The sequence below is a fragment of the Polypterus senegalus genome, chromosome 6 (assembly GCF_016835505.1).
Source record: "Polypterus senegalus isolate Bchr_013 chromosome 6, ASM1683550v1, whole genome shotgun sequence".
Lineage (NCBI taxonomy): Eukaryota > Metazoa > Chordata > Cladistia > Polypteriformes > Polypteridae > Polypterus > Polypterus senegalus.
In genome coordinates this window covers 116547418-116565624 of record NC_053159.1, presented here as the reverse complement: position 1 = coordinate 116565624, position 18207 = coordinate 116547418, and the positions used below count along the sequence as shown (strand labels likewise).

The following is an 18207-nucleotide window of genomic DNA, read 5'->3' as shown; positions in this document are numbered from 1 at the left end:
CCTAGCAATCATTAGTTTATGGCATCAGTTGACTAGACACAATTGGGCTAGGACTACTCTTCATTAAGCAGACCTAAATGCTATAATGTGTGTTGTTGTTCCATTAATTCTACTCTAAGTAGTAATATATTATCATATTTATACAGCAATTTATACAGCAATGTTTATGCTCAGAATCCAACACAATGTGCTTTTCAACCAAAACTACTTCAATGTATAAGACATATACTGTATACATGTGTGTGTATATATATATATATATATATATATATATATATATATATATATATATAAAGAGAGAGAGAGAGAGAGAGAGAGAAGAAAATGGAGTCAGTCACAGCTTCCAAGATAATGGCCACATAGAGCACAGAGCCCTGTTACTTGTGCACCAGTAGGTTATTAGGGGGCTTCTTTAAAGAAAAGGAGGCCATTCCTTCTAATACCTAACACTATGACAGTTCAGCAAACTGTAGATGGAGAACTAAAAGCCTTTGCATATTCTTAGAGATTCAGGGGCTCCCATGAATCCAGTCGTGTAATGTGACATGTACAGAGACACACTAACTAGTCTGTGACTTACTCATTTAAAATGAAACAGATTTGATTTTATCTTAAGACAGAGAAGGGGGCTCTGTGTGCACGAGAACAGACAAATAATGAATGTAGTGCAGTGATGAGAAATATGGAACATGAAGGCATTGGATGAACAGAAGGGAAGCTCATCTGTCTGAAATCTCCATCTTTTACAAGCCTTGATAGAATGAACAAAAAAAATGTAAAAAAAAAAACCAAAAAGTGCAAAGATTGTGGCTGAACTCACTGTAGCTTTTAACCATTTGTACAGCTCTAGCTACATTAGACAGCACACTATTGGATGTCATAAAAAGGTTCAAGCAAATCTGCACTCGGTCAGTAAAGTAGACATGCACAGTGATTTTCAGTCATCTAAACAGACATGGGGGCAGGAAATCTGACATATGCCACAACTAGAAGTTACATAATGTAACTTCATAATGTAATACATCATCTTAAGCAGGTACTTGGTAGTGAGGAGAATCCACTGGAATGCTAGGAAAGGCATCATGTATACTTTTCATCTCTAAACTAGGTAGCAAAAGAAGTACCTTTGCATACTTCCCACTACTTCCTCTTCAGAACTGGTTTTCAATTCATTTAGAAACATGGTCACACGCCTCAAGCTATGCCTGACAACACAAAAACAGAAGACGTTGGCGTTCCTCATTAAAATCGTTGAGTTAAAGACTTGCAAGCGCTGCACAGACAGTGAAAGTATAACATTGTGTTTATTTACTTTGAAAGTTCACAACGGATGTGAAACATTATTTTGATACCTTTAACTTGTCTTCTACTGTAAAACAAGGATAACAAAAAAAAAAAAAATTCAGAAAATGTATATTTTAAGTTCTGTCATAATTTATATTGAAAATGTATACAAAGGAGACATTTCAGTATTCTTAAATGCAAATTAAACCTACACCTTGTAATATGTCCAAATGTTCAATCAACGTTCATTAAAAGTTATTCTATATGTTTTAATGAGTTATGCTTTTAAAACTGTGGAAAACGATCTGCGCTGGTATATGGAATGTTCCCGGTTCAAGTTCATTTATTGTCAGATGGGATCCTTCTCCATTCAAGGCCCTTAACCTGAAAATTGTTCCAGCGGCGCTGTACAATGACCGACCCCGTGTTGTTTCAAGTGACGTTTTTGGGTCAGAGCAATTTCCCCTAAGTGATTAATAAAGTATATCCATCCATTCATTATCCAACAGAGGGCACAAGGCAGGAAACAAACCCCAGGCAGGGCGCCAGCCCACTGCAGAAAGTATATCAAATCAAAACAATAAATAAAATCAAATCAAAAAATATTTGTAGCGCACTAAAATAAGAGAAGCTATGTGCAGTTTTAAAGGTTTTAAATATTTAAAATAAGATTTTTCAGGAGAACACGAAATGCAGACTTTTAATTATCTCTATCTATAATCTTCATTTGGATCTTGATCTTTGTTTGTCCGCGAATGAATTAGAAGAAGCACTAGATGGCAGCAGAGAGACAGCTAAAACATAGGCATTGCATTAAGAATCTCCTCCAGGCTTATACTACTGAAGACTCTAGTACTCCAGTCACACCTCAAAACACAGACATTCAAAGTAAACAAATTGTTGTGCTTTAAATTAACTAAAGAGATCTTCATTTAGATCTTGATCTTTGTTTGTCCGCGATTTCCACGCATGCGTAGACCACCTTCCAGTTTAGTACGTTGTTCTTACACATTCAACAAAATGCCAGAAAAACGAAAGGGGGGGTGGACAGTGTTACGCTGGTTAGCTCCTGAGGCCTGGTTAGAGAATGAAATTGCCGAAGATAAAAGGTACGTGCCTACGTAACATATGAATGAAAGAAAGACAGTGGGAGACAGTGGGTTTACGTTGTAGCTGGCGAGTGCTGCGCGTCTCACAGTTGTACCGTGGCTTGCTTAAATGTCAGTGAAATGATCCCTATTTATGCTTTAAAGAGCCTGGATACCTATGTGTCCCCCTTTTATAACCATTGCTCGTGTATATTGCCTTACTCTTTGGATTGCCACAAAGCAACCTGCGAGATTGGAGAAAGGTTGAGAAGAGATTGTGAGAGGAAACGATAGCGTTGTGAGAACGAGACGGACTGTGAACGGACAGAAGCAGAAATGCTCCTACACCACCACATAATTACTATTCGGACAGTGATTCCGAGTAGGCCATTCCTATTGAATCAATGTCCAAGGGTTTTCTTTTGTAATTTTGTTTCCCTTATAAAAAGTCATAATGCTGTGCGACGAAGGGCCCAGTTCACGTCTGGCAGCCGCGTTTAAACAGGGAGCCCTTCACAGACAACTTTAACATGCGCAACATAGTTGGGCGCACATGGCTAGTCAGGAATAAATGTTTAAAAAAGTGTTACTTTTGAAGCACAGTGTTAAAAAGTTAGCATTAATTGTTTATTACCAAGGTAAATGTTTGAAATGATAACGATACTGATCTGAGGTTAGCCTACTCGGCCTTACCATCAGCCATCAGACTTTACAACACCTCCTCTGGCTACACTTGTTTTTTCTGCCATTTTAATTATTGATTTGAAATTGATTGTAGACCAATTTATTTAATTGTTTACACATGTGTAAGTGTACTCGCTACATTTTGTATACGTGTTATGCATATTTGAATGTTATAGCTGTATCAGCTGCTTTTACAGTAAAAATTTCTCCTGTGACTCAGTCTTCATGTATTTGTCTGTCTGTCTGTCTGTCTGTCTGTCTATAGCGGCAGCAGCAGGTAATTATCATGCTCTGCCTGCTCCTGGTGGCATTCAGTGTATGAAAACTCACAAGTTACACAAATTCCAGTATATTCAATAGCTACAGTATCCTGTATATGCTATCAATACAGAGTCATCAGTGTCAAACAGACATTCATCGCACCTCCCACAGTAATGGAAGTAGCAGCACTAGCTGTTATCTAACAGATTATGTGGCATGCATTAAAAAAATCAAAAAAAAAAAAAATTTCAGTATTTAGTTTTTGTCTACACTCTTTATAGTTTGCTACCATTTAGCCAAAACGTTATCTACATTTGATTCATTGTACAGTAAACAGGTCATGAGAATAGCCGCTTTATCTGCAATCGACTCACAGCATAAATAATTAACAAGAGAGCTCAGTGTCATCCACCTGCCATCTGGATGGTGAATGAGGTGAAGCACAAAGTACTACTGGAAGGTTTCCGCTGGCAAAGACACTTACTAAATAACTAAAAATATGTCCTAGAGCTGAAATATGTTAGGCCCCCGGGGGATTTTTGACTGTGAAGTTGCCAAATTTTTCCAACCACCCACCCCTCTACATCATCCTCTAAAAGTGGAACACTGTTAATGTTCATTTAACGGTCATACAGGACTAGGCATTAGTCAGTGTGACAAAACCACACCAAAAATAACCTTTAAAAAAAGGAGTTATCCAATGAAGCTTCAACTGTATCTCTGACATATTTAGGAAATATTTAGGTAGCTGCCCACACACATTTAGAAAAACTTTGAACCTTTACAACACTCCACAGGCGTTCATCAGCAGGGCAAAAAAGTTATATGCACGTCAATGTGACGTGGATTGTGACAATATAATCAGGTTCCTTGGTGCAGTTTACCTTCTTCTGTCTTACCTGCAGCCTCCCCTACCACACTGACCATTCAAAGTATTCAGCACAAAGTACGATGGACCCTCTACGACATTCTTAAGAGTTAGAATATTTAATCTTCTGTCTCTTTCATTAAAGTAACCGCATCCAGTCTATTACTGTGCATACTAAAAATGCCAGTCTGGTGCTGAAAACATCCTTAAACTGTTAAACTTGGAAAGGTTTACATGGGTACTTCCGATTCAGTGTTGGTCAGAATGTGGGGCAAGAAGTGATAGGCACACTATTAAAACTGGATGGGAAGTAAAGCACTTAATGTTGTGTAAAAACATGGTAACCTTCATTTCTGCACAAATACAGGGAACTGAACTAAATACTGGGAACTCAGGGAAGCATGGGGATTTCACAACCAAGCAGGATTTCCTGTGCCGACGAGAGGCTTACTAAACAAGGCAAGAGAACAGAGAGACCACAGCAAGGAAGATTTTTTTTTTCCCCTCCCAGTACTGAAATCTTGTGACCTAAGACAACTGGAAAGATGGTCACCGTTGTGGGTTTCAAACAACACTGAATGGATTCACCAGGACTTTTAACAAAAAGACCTGACCATATAAATATGTAGATGCTACAGAACACAATCCATTTAGGAAACTAATAATGTTCTCCACCTTGTTGGCACCCAAAGGAATACAGCTGACAGGCCATGGTGTAGTTAGTCAGCTACTGAGGACTCCTTCAAATATAACTAGAACATTTTATAAACTTCTCTAAATTTCATTTTCTTACTTTTAAAGGAAACGTGGGTGACATAGAAATTCAACACCAACCCCACCACCATGTGCTTTGTTCATCACAGGGGTCTCCTTGCAACAACCTTAGCACAGTAGCAGTTTGCTCAAATAACCACGTGTTGTGGGTTTAGGAACCCTACAACTGGTCTTTGAGGTACTGTATCCTTAAATACAGCTGAATAACAACCACTCACAGACTAAGGAAACCAGGATTTTTGATAAGTGAGATATGGTGAATCCATTCAAAGTTGTTTGAACAAAACACGGTGACTGTCTTTCTAGTCATCTGAAGTGGCAAGACTTGGCCCCTTTCATATGAAGCCAGAGATCCTGTTAATTAAGCCTTTGCAGTTTACCCACACAGATACATTAAACTCCACCATCTCCAACGTCACCCAAAAAATGTGAGGGAAAAAATTCATGTCCAACTTTTGTACTTGTAGAGATAAGAATCCCCTCCCAATACTTGTAAAGCCAGAGTTAGAAAAAAGAAATCCCTTTTAACGCTCTTCCATCTCTATTTAACCCTCCTGCAGACTTAGGAATAAGGAATCCCAAACCACCGCATACAAACATCTGCTCAAAGATCCGCCAGATGTTGCGGCTTATCAGGAATCAAATAATACAGTAGAGATGCAGTGCTGAAGCCAGTACCCAGTAAAAGCGTGGAGTGAAAGAGTGCACAGCTGCAGCACCACAGGGTTAAACAAAGAGCACGACTGAGGGAGCCGGCATCAAAACCACAGGCCTGCCAGGTGTGAGTAGCTAAGACAGGACGACCCACAAAAGCAACAGCACATTCTTCACTCCAAGTGAATGCAACATGTTTCTGGGGTCTCCCGCATCATCCTTCTAGTGATCAAATAGAGACATGCACACACAGTACACTGCTCTTGTTAGCAATATGCAGACACACACACACACACACAGACACTTGTTCATGAGCATGCAGAGACAAACTGCTATAGCACTTACCACCTTGGCTAAGTCCATGTCTTTAAGATAGAGGAAAATACTTTAAGGTTCTGCTTGGCTGCCCTCTACTCTGAGGCTGCATTAAGCGAAGAACTCAGCCCCAATGGCTCCTACTTCACATAGTTAAAAGCTCAATTCCCTTCCACAGGCAGCAGATGCATGACCCACTCATCCACAAAACAAAACGAGACGGCAGCAGCTCGGGTGTCTGCAACCTCCAGAGAGCGGGGGAATGACGTGAACAAGATGTGAATACACAGCGGTGAGGTTTCTGCACACAAGACACCCTTTCGGGAAGCAGCAAGCAAGGGCAGCACCTTTCTTTAGCAGCTTCTCTCTCTCTCTCTCTCCACTGTGGGACAGCAGAGACAAGAAAAAGAAAGGAGACAGTCACATATTTAAAATGGGGGAAGGGAGGGGGAGGTGGAGGAAGGCGTTCCAGCAGCATACAGCACCTCCCCTCCAGCTCCTCTGCAGAACACTTCCATGTGCCTCAGCTGCCCTAATCTAAATAACAAAAAAAATGCTCTAAGCTCAGACAGCGGAGGACAACAGGAAGGCCATTCAGACTCCAGGCTGTGGGAGCTCTAAGGATGGGTTTTACTGGCTGACCACCGCTTCCCGGGCTTCCCCCTCTAATCACCTCCCCCTCGCCTGAATGCTGGCACTCTAGAAAGGAAGCAACAGCAAGACGAGAGGAGGGGTTTCTATTCCCATTCACTTCAGTACTGGTCTCAGGCTTCACACGTCTCTCTCTCTCTCTCTCTCTCTCTCTCTCACATACACATTTTAAATAGAAATCATTTCCTGAAAATTAATTAGCCAAACAGTTGATGAGAGGAGTACTTCTATTTCTTTGAACTGGGGTTCAAACAACAGAGTCATACAGCATAAAATGCACAGCAGCAACAAGATGCTCTCACCCAGCATACCACTATTGATGTAATTTAGATACATATTACAAGAACACCACCACAGTTTGCATACCTGGAAACTTCCAAGGATGCCCGAAATCTCTAAATTCACCAAAAAATGTACACATCCATTCTAAATCACACCAAAGAAATACTGTAACAAGCAACAGTCAAAGCAAAAAACTTCAGCAAATTACTAGGAAACGTGCACTAAGCTCTCCCGGCTGACTGCTGATTAAAACAATGTAGCTAGCTATAGATTAATATTGTCCACTTGAATCTGGCCTTTCCAGTTTTCTGTGCAACTCACTTTAACCAGTGTAACAGATGCCTTCTGGGCAGAAACCAACACCACTGCTGACCAAACTCCATAATCCATAAAGCAGTATTAACTATTTTCAACAATAGTTTCATCATATTTTTTTTTTTTTGATAAAGAGAGGTATGTACTTTAACTACCTTTAAAGAAACTCTTTACCTAATTAGGCAATGGTTTCTGGTTTTTGCACTTATGGCAGTGAACCTATAAATAGTTTACAGACAGCAAGGTACTTTCCTACCATGTTCTCATCATTTATTTATGCTCGTCACTGCACTTCATTTTTTGGTCAAGGTAAACCCAATGCTTTTTTTATTGCAGGTAACTTTAACCTTCATATAACATTTTAAACATTTTTTCTTAATAAAAAGTATAATCTGTTTTGGACAAAAACATTAAATGACACACCCCCACCCCCACCCCCATTTGGCTGCAGTGTGTACATTTGAAATGGTCCAATTAAAAAAGTATGTATATTTTTCACTTAAACAAGAAGAAGTAAACTGACATAGTGTATTTAAAGTTGCAACATACTATTTTAAGTTAGGAAACACAAACACATGTTTTTCAATTTCAGACCGTTATATTAAAAGACAGAAACTTACAAAAATAATCTAAATCTGAGGATTTTAGAATGCATCACTCTACAAATGGTCATTAGGAAACACTGTTCTCTCATAGTGGCCTCCTTTGCAATCTCTCATGTCTGGAATCTGGAGAATTGGCATCCTACACTGCTTCTGAAAAGCGTGACAGGAAGACTCACTCACTATCACATCAGGATCTCCTCCCACACTGCCATTAGCCCAGCCTTGCCAAGTTATTTTTATCGCCTCAAGCTAAAGGACTGGAGACAGATATCTAAAACCAGAGCCAGCTAGTTGAGGGCTAGAGATGAACGCCACAGAGCTCGTCAGTCAATCAGCAGCAAATTCTGATACCATAACCAGACGTGAACAGGATTAGCCGCTTGTTTCAAAAGTGGCTAAAGTCTCTGAGCCCCATGTCTGAACTAAAACGTTTGAACAGCAAAATAGTCGTTCCCACAACAGAAAGTTGTATTTGTCACTCATGCAATCTGAAAATCAACTGAGTCAGATTAACCTAAGGAAGCAGGCAATGAGGCAGCTTCATTGTAGTAAAGAGGTAAGGAGGGTCCGTTGTGTACAGTAACAGAGGGTCTTGCCAATAGGACCACTAGAAGGCTCATGAGCCTACTCTAAATTCTGATTTATTAACTTCTGAGTGTTAGTCAGCATTTTGAAAACACTCACCTTAATCCAAGTGCATGCCTTTCATACCCATACACCATAATTACACATGTAAACCTACACTTAAATGTGTATATATGGAAACACTGTTCATATATATCATTCTAAATGTTAACAAAGTAAGTGTTAATTTAACACTGCAGATTTTGCTAGGATTGCAAAAACAAAACCAACTCAGCTTATCTCCACTGGACTCTAAAACTATGGTGAATGACTTCTCACCTACTGCATGTACTCATTACTTCTCACAAATATACACTGTATTCACCTTGGATCAGTGTTTTATATACGAATATAAAACTAATCAGACCACTTCAAGTTCACAAAGGATTCTACAATCTTGTATTAAGAAACTATACTGATTATCTCACTCCAATACAGCCCTCAAGTGTCTTTTCTACTCAGATATTTTCTCAGTATATCTCATATAACATAGCACAACATTCTCAAATGCAATGCAGAGGTTTTCTTTTTTGACCACAAGGCAGGAAATAACCCTGGACAAGACCCCAGTCTTGAGATAGATAGATAGATAGATAGATAGATAGATAGATAGATAGATAGATAGATAGATAGATAGATAGATAGATAGATAGATAGATCTTTACTTGAGGATGTGCAGAACTGTTCATAAACTCACTCAGTTTAGCTTTCATTGTCTCCTCCACCACTATCTCCAGCAAGTCAAGAGTGCGTCCCATAATGTCAGCCTGCCTTTTAATCAGCTTGTTGACGTTACTGGCCCAGCATACTATAGCATAAAAAAAATCGCCCTGGCCATCACATAGTTGTAGAATATGTTAAGGATGTCTACAACAACACAGAGGGAACACAGTCTCCCTAAGAAAAAAAAAAGATTCTGCTCTGCCCTTGCTTACATAGTTTCCCTGTATTACAAGACCAGCCCAGCCTCTCATTGATATGGACCTCCATGTACTTGTGGCAGTGCACCACCTCTACATCCACTCCCTGAATAGTGACTGGACACAGACACCCTTCGGTGCAGTGAAAAAGTCAGTCACCAGGTCCATAGTTTTTGCTAACATTAAGTTGCAAGAAGTTCTCTTTGCGCAAAGAAACAAAGCTCTCCACCTGACTAGTATACTCTGTCTGCACCCCATTAGTGCTGAATTGTATCAAAACTTCTGCAATTGACATGACTTGGTGCTATATTTATAGCCCTGAGGTGTGCAGGGTGAAGAGAAGACAAGACAGTCCTTCCACATCAGAGACACTGACATTGAGTCTCACAAACTGTGCTCTGCCCAACAGATAGTCCATTATCCAGGAAACCATAGGCTCATTTACCTGCATATCTCTGAGCTTACGCCTTAACAGGGGTCGTTGGAGGGTATTAAAGGTGCTGGAAAAATCAAAAGATATAATCCTCACAGTGCAAACAGCTTTGTCCAGATAAAAATAAGTCTTGTGGAGCAGATGGATAATTGCTTCCTCCACTCGAGTCACTTTCTGACATCCAGACTTCAGTGGGTTCAGGTGGTCTACTGTACAACAAGAGGACTCAAATAGTTCAGGACCACCCTCTCAAAAGTCTTGGTGATGTGAGACATAAATGTCACTGTTCTGTAGTCATTAGGTGAAGAGACGCCTGTCTTCCTTGGAACATGAACAATCCAGGATGTTTTCCAAAGCAATAGCATTTTCTGGAGCCTTAATGAGAGAATGAACAGGTGACAAAGGACTGACTACAAAGTCAGTCATCAATGGCCTTAACAATTTGAGGACTGACTCCAGATGGTGTGAAGGCTTTTCCTGTGTGTAGTCTCATCAACTGTCTCTTCACTTGATTATCAGTTATGGACAGCCCATGCTGATGGTCAGGGCAGACTCATCACTGCCTAAACCCGTTAAAGTGGTAGGAGTTGTTAATGCAATACGGATGGTATGGGGGGTATAGCTTGAGCTCTGGAATTGGGCCACTCCCATTTCAAACATATTTCATGTTATTCTGAGTGAGTTTTATATTTTAACTCTCAAGGATTCTTTCTCTTCACTTAGCATTTTCTTCAGCGCTCTCTGTACACCCTTTAAAGACTTTTTGTCATCAGATTTGACTGCTCTCTTCTTCTCATTCAGGAGACATTTAGCTCCTTAGCAAGGCTTGTTTGATAAGCAAAACATATCTTTTGGGGTGCAACAGTGTTGACAAATAAATTAATATAGTCCTTCAATATTGCCCATCTAATGACAGGCTTGTAGTAGAGAGTAAGATGGCGTGATCAGCTCTACCAAAAGATGCCACAGGTTTACATTTAAAGACATATTTAACATCCGAATAGAGCAGATTCGGCTTGTTTTATACTGAATGAAACAGGTAACATACTGATGAAAATTTAGCATAGTTCATTCCAAAGTTACATGGTTGAGATCACCACTTAATACATTTCTTAGTGTCTCTAACATTTCTAGGTGCTGCAGATGTAAGGTAACATTTAGATGCTGTTCGCTCTTCCTGTGGCTTCCTTCAAGTTTGCAGCTTATTTGAAAGGTAGTTGAGATGAGTTGCTGGCTACTATTAGTGACAAGCCAGGGGCCTGATGAAGTCTAATCTTAAAATTAACCAAAATTATTAACTAGTAAACTATGCTAAAAAACAAAAATGAAAACAGAGAGACCACTGAGCTTCAGCAAACATCTGCTGCTTATTGCATGGTCCATTCATGCACATACACACACTGAACCAACCTGGAGTCACCAATTTTTGAACAAGAACGTTTGTTGGTATGTGGGAGGAAAATATGACATAGTACTTGAAAAGAAAAACCAAAAAGATATGAAGATAATGTACAAACAGCACACAGACAACAATTGGGCATAGGATTGAAACTCAGTACACTGAATCTGTCGGGTGGCAGCACTACTCAGTGCATGTGCATTTCCCAAAGGCCAAAGCTTCTACCAGCTGTATTCGGAACAAGGTAGGAAACAACCCTGGACTGCGTGCCAGCACATAGTAGGTCGCACTCATGTAAACACCTATCAAGTGGTCAGATGGGAATCATCACTTATTCTAACTTTGACATTTTTGGGAATGTTGGAGAAAATCCAGAGTGCAGTACTCAATTGAAAACCCAAACAGAAATGTGACAAAATTGCAAATTCAACATGGCCAGTTACCGGCCATAAGATCCAAACCCAGAATGCTGAATTTGTATAGCTCTACCTACTGCACCAGAATGCTGTCATATATTGTGTATATGCTATCACATATTTACATCCATCCATGCTGTGAGCAGGATTTATACATTAATGAATGGAAACAAAAAAAAAATATCTTGCCAACTTTGGGTGCTAGTCAGAAAACATTGATTATGCCCATGCTCAAACTCACTCATATGAGGCTAATATGGAATTTTTTTTTCTACATAAGATGGAAAAAGAAACTAGCATATACAGTACCAGGATCCTATTTAGGCATTAAATGTGGTACTTTTCATCCATTGTACAGCACCACCATTCAGAGTTGGACCTCTGGACCGAGTTGGGGATTTTGCAGTTACATTTGTAGAGGAAGGGGTCTCTGATGTACACGTACTGGCACATGCCAGGGCAAATGCTGGAACTATACTAAAAGCTCAGTGTGTCCCACATACAGATAGGGATTATTCAATGAATATTTACTCTAAATGTTCTGACTCTCAACATCCTACTCAACGACCTCTGTATTATTTTTAAGCATGCGAGCAAGCCTCCGAGCATCTTTATATTATTCACTACATCATACCCCTCAATGTTACTGCTTCAATAGCACTCTGAAACTTTTGCTAGAAAAATATGTTCAAACACACACATCCCAAACTGCCTCGAAAAGCAGCAATACTGATCCCCTAGAACTTATTGATTCTGAAAATATCTTTTCGAGCGAACATTATGGCCGCTCCAGGCAGGTCTGGACGCCCGACTTTATCTAATGCCAACCCGAGTCTGTCCCAAAGCTCGCAGTGGTGAACCGCCCCGGGCGCTGTGCCCACCTGGCTCCTTTCGAAGTTCTCCTTTTCTGCCTCGAGACTGTTGGCTCCTGCCCGACGGCTAAGCACCTTGGGGATTGGATTGGGAACCTGCTGCATAGAACTCTTTACTCGATCCATTGTCGCGCAGAAAGACTTCAGTGCGAATCCTTCCCCGCCGACGGTTTCACAACCTCGGAGGTCCCGGCGACTCCAAACAACGCCAGTCAGATTCCGCTCCGGTCGAGAGGGCGCGGCTGCCACTCAAATAACCACGACCCGCCTGAATTTGTCGTATGAAACCTATTGGAGAAGCTTGCCGTCTGTCATGACTGTCCCTGGAATGTTCTGAGCAGGCTCCGCCCCATCTGGACTGTCGAGTGCCCCCTGCTTAATAACATCCGGCCCGAGAGATACACATGGCGGATCCGCTGCTGTAATTATCTGTCCGCACGCAGGAAGCCTTGCTTTCCCGGGTGCTATCGCAGCATCAACAGTCACATACATAACTTGGATGAAAGCATTTTGCATAACCCACGAATTATATACAAAGACACCGCTATTTCGGCGACGAGCCTCGCCCATTGGGAGGGACTGTCCGGGAGAGAGACTCTACAGTAAATAGATCCCTCCTTAGGACAATGGACAAACTGTCCCTCAAAAGTCTATGATGGATTGGTCAACTACGCTTAGACGACATTCCATTCCAGGGGCTATGCTGTTTCAAAAATGATCACAGCAGTTTTCGCTGTGTCTGTTCTTGTCGGAACTTGTCATAGTTGTATGCCAATTCTAATTTTTCTTCTTCTGAAGTGAAAAAAGTACTTTACTTACACTGTATTGTTGAGTTAGGAAAAGTACATGTTGTAGGCATTTTAGAGAGTGTATTTCTGCCCAGGCCCCTTTATATTAGGTGTATAGCTTATATTACCCTCTGCCTGACATGATTACATATTTGTTTTAAAAATGAACATAACAAGGCCAGACAGGATAAAATCAGGATTTAATTGCCCACTAAACTGCCCAGGGTAAATATAAACAAGCTGAATCAACTCACTTCCAGTCTTAAAAAATTTATTCAAATTTGTCACTGTGTGGTCAACTTTAATAGCAAATTGTTATGAACTATACCTGTTCATGTTATCTGAATGTTTGTATCTTTCATTCTCTTAACAAGAATACGTAAATGACTAAACAGAACACTGAAGTCAGCTTGGTCATTCTTTTCATTTCACGATACCCGCTTTGGACACCATGGTAGAGGAATTTAGGAAGAACTTAAGAAATAGCACATGCTTTGGATGGCAGTATAATACTGCCTATACTTGGATGCCCATATCAATTTTTTCTTTTCATACACACTCAAATGCTGCTTGCTGTTAAAGGAATTCTTTATAGATATACATCCATCCATTATCCAACCCGCTATATCCTAACTACAGGGTCATGGGGGTCTGCTGGAGCCAATCCCAGCCAGCAAAGAGCGCAAGGCAGGAAACAAACCCCGGGCAGGGTGCCAGCCCACCGCAGAGATATACAGTATAATGTAAATATTACTTTAATGCCAATGAGTCAATCATATCTGGCCTTGGTGAACAATGGCTATACAGTCTGAGGGCGGAGTACTAAATGAGTCCAATAACAATATTTTCTGTACACCATTTCAAATGAGCTGATGACTAAAGGTTCTCCAGGAGTCCAGGATACGTCATGGAGGAGATTTGCAGCATTGGTTACACTTATCTCTAATTTTGCCATTATTCTCTTTCTTGCCACTGCCTCCAGTGAGTCCTGGGTCAGTTTTGTAATAAAACTGCCCTTCCTGTTCAGTTTATAAAGATGTTTGGTGTGCCCTTGGATAAATTCTCTCAGCAGACCACAGTATAGAATACTACACTGGTTGTAAAGGGTTGGTGAAGCATCCCAGATGGGTTATCTTAATAAATTGAGTGAAACTCTGCAAACATGGCCAGGATGCACAGCTCTGCTTTATAGAACTGTAAAACTGTGAAAGCTATGACACACATTTGTAGCTTCTCTCCCTAATATCTGCCCAGTTTTATATATATATATATATATATATATAATTTTTAAGAGGAAACTGAGACAGGCAGTTTTCCTAGTTGCTTTTTTTAAAACTTTTTACATGTAAGTCAGATGGATTAAACTAGCAGTGCAACCTCACAGGACTTGGATTCCAGTTCTATTACCAGCTAGGCTGATTTTGTGTATAGCTTGCATGCTCCCCACATAATAATGGTTTGATTTTTTTTTTTCTTTCACAATCCAGAGACATGATTGCTAGATTGGCAGGCTACTGAAACTGACCCAGTGTGAGTGTAGGTGTGTACATGACTGTGTTACACAGGGTTAGTTCCAAGTTAATTAATGTTCCTAAAAAAAAAAAAGGGTCTATCTTATTGCCACATGAAATAAACACTAATTGGATGAAGAGTTTAGTTGAAATGTGTCGGTTAGTACATACGTGTCGGACTTGTGCATAAAATATGTCAACTTAGTTTCAATGTGTGTTGTTGTCCATCCATCCATTATCCAACCCGCTATATCCTAACTACAGGGTCACTGGGGTCTGCTGGAGCCAATCCCAACCAACACAGGGTGCAAGGCAGGGAACAAATCCTGGGCAGAGCACCACACACACACACTAGGGACAATTTAGGATCGTCAATGCACCTAACCTGCATGTCTTTGGACTGTGAGAGGAAACCCACACAAACACAGGGAGAACATGCAAACTCCACGCAGGGAGGACCTGGGAAGCGAACCCAGGTCTCCTTACAAATAAAACAAACACTTTCAAATGGCCATTATAATTTATGAAGATGTTTCTCTGTCAACTTACACAGACACAGCAATAACCATACAGGGACTGGCAAATGCCTTCTTCTTCTGAACTTTTCATATTTAGAAGATCATTCACTGCCACAAACTAGTGTACAAAATTTGACTAATTTTAGAAAATGTTCAAGGAAAATATATCATAAGTTCCTAGTTGCACTTTCAAAAAGGATGTACAATTAATTTTCCACCTAAAAGAAAACACATTCCTAAGTTCAATGTGAAGAAACCAAAATGCACATACAACATATTTTGGAAAGAAGCACCTTAAAGAGTAAATTGTGAACATTTTTAGTAAACTACTGTCCCATTCAAGAAAGACATGCTGTAAAAACAACTGTCAATGGTCAACAGTATCCCATTTTAATAGGCAGATTCTATTCGTTGTCAACAAAGGCTTCAAGAAGATGCTCCAATAACTAATTGTTCTCCTTGCTCGGTATTGTTCAACAAAAAAATCATTTTTAAAGCTGCAGTTGGGCACAGAAAAAAATTCATTAACTGATGTTAATGTCTTCAGTTATCTGAAGCTAAAGGTATCTTCTAACACAAATGTAAAAGGTAAAAAAAGAACAATTGACTGTTATTCCACATTTGTTACCTCAATACACAATGTCCATGTATTACATATATTATATGTATATTATATTGTGCAGCATGGTGACACAGTAGTAGCAGTAGTGTTAGAGGTTCATGTCCTGGGTCCTCTATACAGGTACATGCAGCCTGCTTATTCTCCATGTGTCTGTGTGAGTGCTCTTGTCTCCTACCACAGTTCAAACATGTGCAAGTTAGGTGGACAGGTTATGCTAAATTTGCCCTAGTGTGTGAGTGTGTTCATTCTGCAATAGACTGGCGCTTTGTCCAGGGGATTGTTTCTGCCTTGCATCCTATTCTTGCTGGGATAGGCCTTTGACCCTGCTCAATATCATACGGGCTTAGAAAATACTGTATATATGATATACAGTATGCTATATACAGGGCTTGTAAATTGTTTTTCTTATTGTCATAAGGATTGTGTGTTGAACCAATCTTTACAGCACCAGACACAAACCATGAACAAACTCGTAGATTGGTCTGCAACTAACACAGCATGTGCACGTTTAAGATTTTGAAGAAAACCAATATGGGCAGTTAATGTTCAAACACTAAACAATTTGAGTATCTGAACCCATGTCCCTGAAGAAGTGAGAAAGTGAACATTACAGAACAACAATTGCAACAAAGCTGTAAATAAGATTTTAGAAGTAAACTAGCAAGGAGTTTTCAATACAGATTTATTCCATTTCCCTTTTGGGATAATAGTTGCAAAATAATGTAAACACTGAAGGATGCATATGAAAACAACTCTGAATAAACTGCCCAAAATAACTTCACTACTAATACATATCAAAACCTGCAGTGTTGACTGGTCCAAATGAATTGATAGATACTTTATTAATCCCAAGGGGAAATTCAGAATAAATTTTAAAAATTTAAATGTACAAAAATGTTAACAACCTTAAAATAATTTGAAAATGAAACCTTTCAAACCCACCACCTTCCGAGTGTGCTCGTGTTACAGCACAAAATCACTGGACTGTTTGCCATATAACATGCTCAAAAACAATGTCCAGATCAGTGTATTAAAAACAACCTTCTGTTTTTCAAACCTGCATTTACAGCAATCCTTTTTTCCTAATACCCACTGACAAAATCGTTCTCAAATAAGTATCAGTCTAAACGTCCAAATTGTAATCAAAACCTGGCAAATAATTTACAAACGTGTTCCTCAAGCTACCAATACATGTTCTGACCACCATATATAAATATCAAAAAGATGCCCAAAATTATTCATGCTGGAGGATAAAATGCTTACTTTCAAACACAGGAATTTTCCATACCTGTAAAATCATTTTAATTAGTAAATTTAATCAATTGTATGCCCTCTAAAGTTCAACATTCGTAATACCATCTATTGGTATACAGTATACTGTTTTCTGGTATATAATTAGTTGCTCCTCTATTATGACAAATGTATTCTAAGATTTTTCAGATTAGAAAGGCAGACGCTTCGAGGTAAGGCGAATCGACTCGGTAATCACGGCGCTGGGGAATGACGATGTGTTGCATGTCGATTAGCAAGTGAGTTAAGAATTTTACACAGCTCCGTACACATGAAAATATTGACCTCATGAACCAATTTCAATGCGAAAGATATCACGAATTGTTGTACAATATAAAAATGATAAATCATTAAACAATCAATCTCCTCTGTCAGATCCAAATGTAAAACCTAAATGAAATCTCTCTGGTTCGCGAATATTCATCTGAGCCACTAGTAGATAACCTGTAAAAACGCAAATAACAAATCTATCCCCCATTCACCTATGGCAAGTATGTTTCGGGAGGCGCAAAACTGACCTTCTCTCTAACTGTTCTGAAAATTACTATTGTCTAATGAAACAACGCGTAAAGCCACAATGACTGTATAAATAATGAACCCAACGTACGTAAATGCTTGAACACATTGCGTCTTGTTACAATCAAACGAAACCACAAGTGAAAATTAGGAAGTAAACAAAACAATCAATTAAAAGCACGAATCAACGTCAAGACATGGTCGATTTTAAAATTAGCATAAATAAAAACCTACATTATCTATATATCGAGAACAGCTATCGTCCGTCCTTTTATATGGTATTGTTTACGTATTTTTTCGGTGGTTAATTCCATACCATATTTCCTGCCATCTAAGTAACCCTTTATTTAGTAAAAAAAAAATAAAGTTGTATTTGGCAGGTGATCAAGGCTACTTCCTACTGTGTTGTATATGCAAAAAATCTGATCTTAGTCAAACGTATCGCCTTCTTGCAGCGTCAAGTCTTCTGCACCGCGTGCGCGTACCTAACAACTCTGTAAAGGCGCGCATGCACCGC

At 39.6% G+C, this 18207-nt stretch overlaps 1 protein-coding gene across 2 annotated transcripts in view; it reads right to left on the bottom strand.

The window, feature by feature from the left end:
* The window catches only part of hip1 (huntingtin interacting protein 1), a 79676-nt gene extending 66905 nt beyond the window's left edge, over positions 1–12771 (bottom strand). The window contains exon 1 of one of the 2 annotated variants that reach the window (XM_039756879.1): positions 12455–12771. In XM_039756879.1, coding sequence (XP_039612813.1) covers positions 12455–12571 — 117 coding nt within the window. In that variant the 5' untranslated portion in view covers positions 12572–12771. Of the gene's footprint in view, positions 1–5958; positions 6376–12454 lie in introns of those variants that run through there. The other variant, XM_039756880.1, reaches the window with a different exon arrangement.
* Between the last annotated feature and the right edge of the window lie 5436 nt (positions 12772–18207).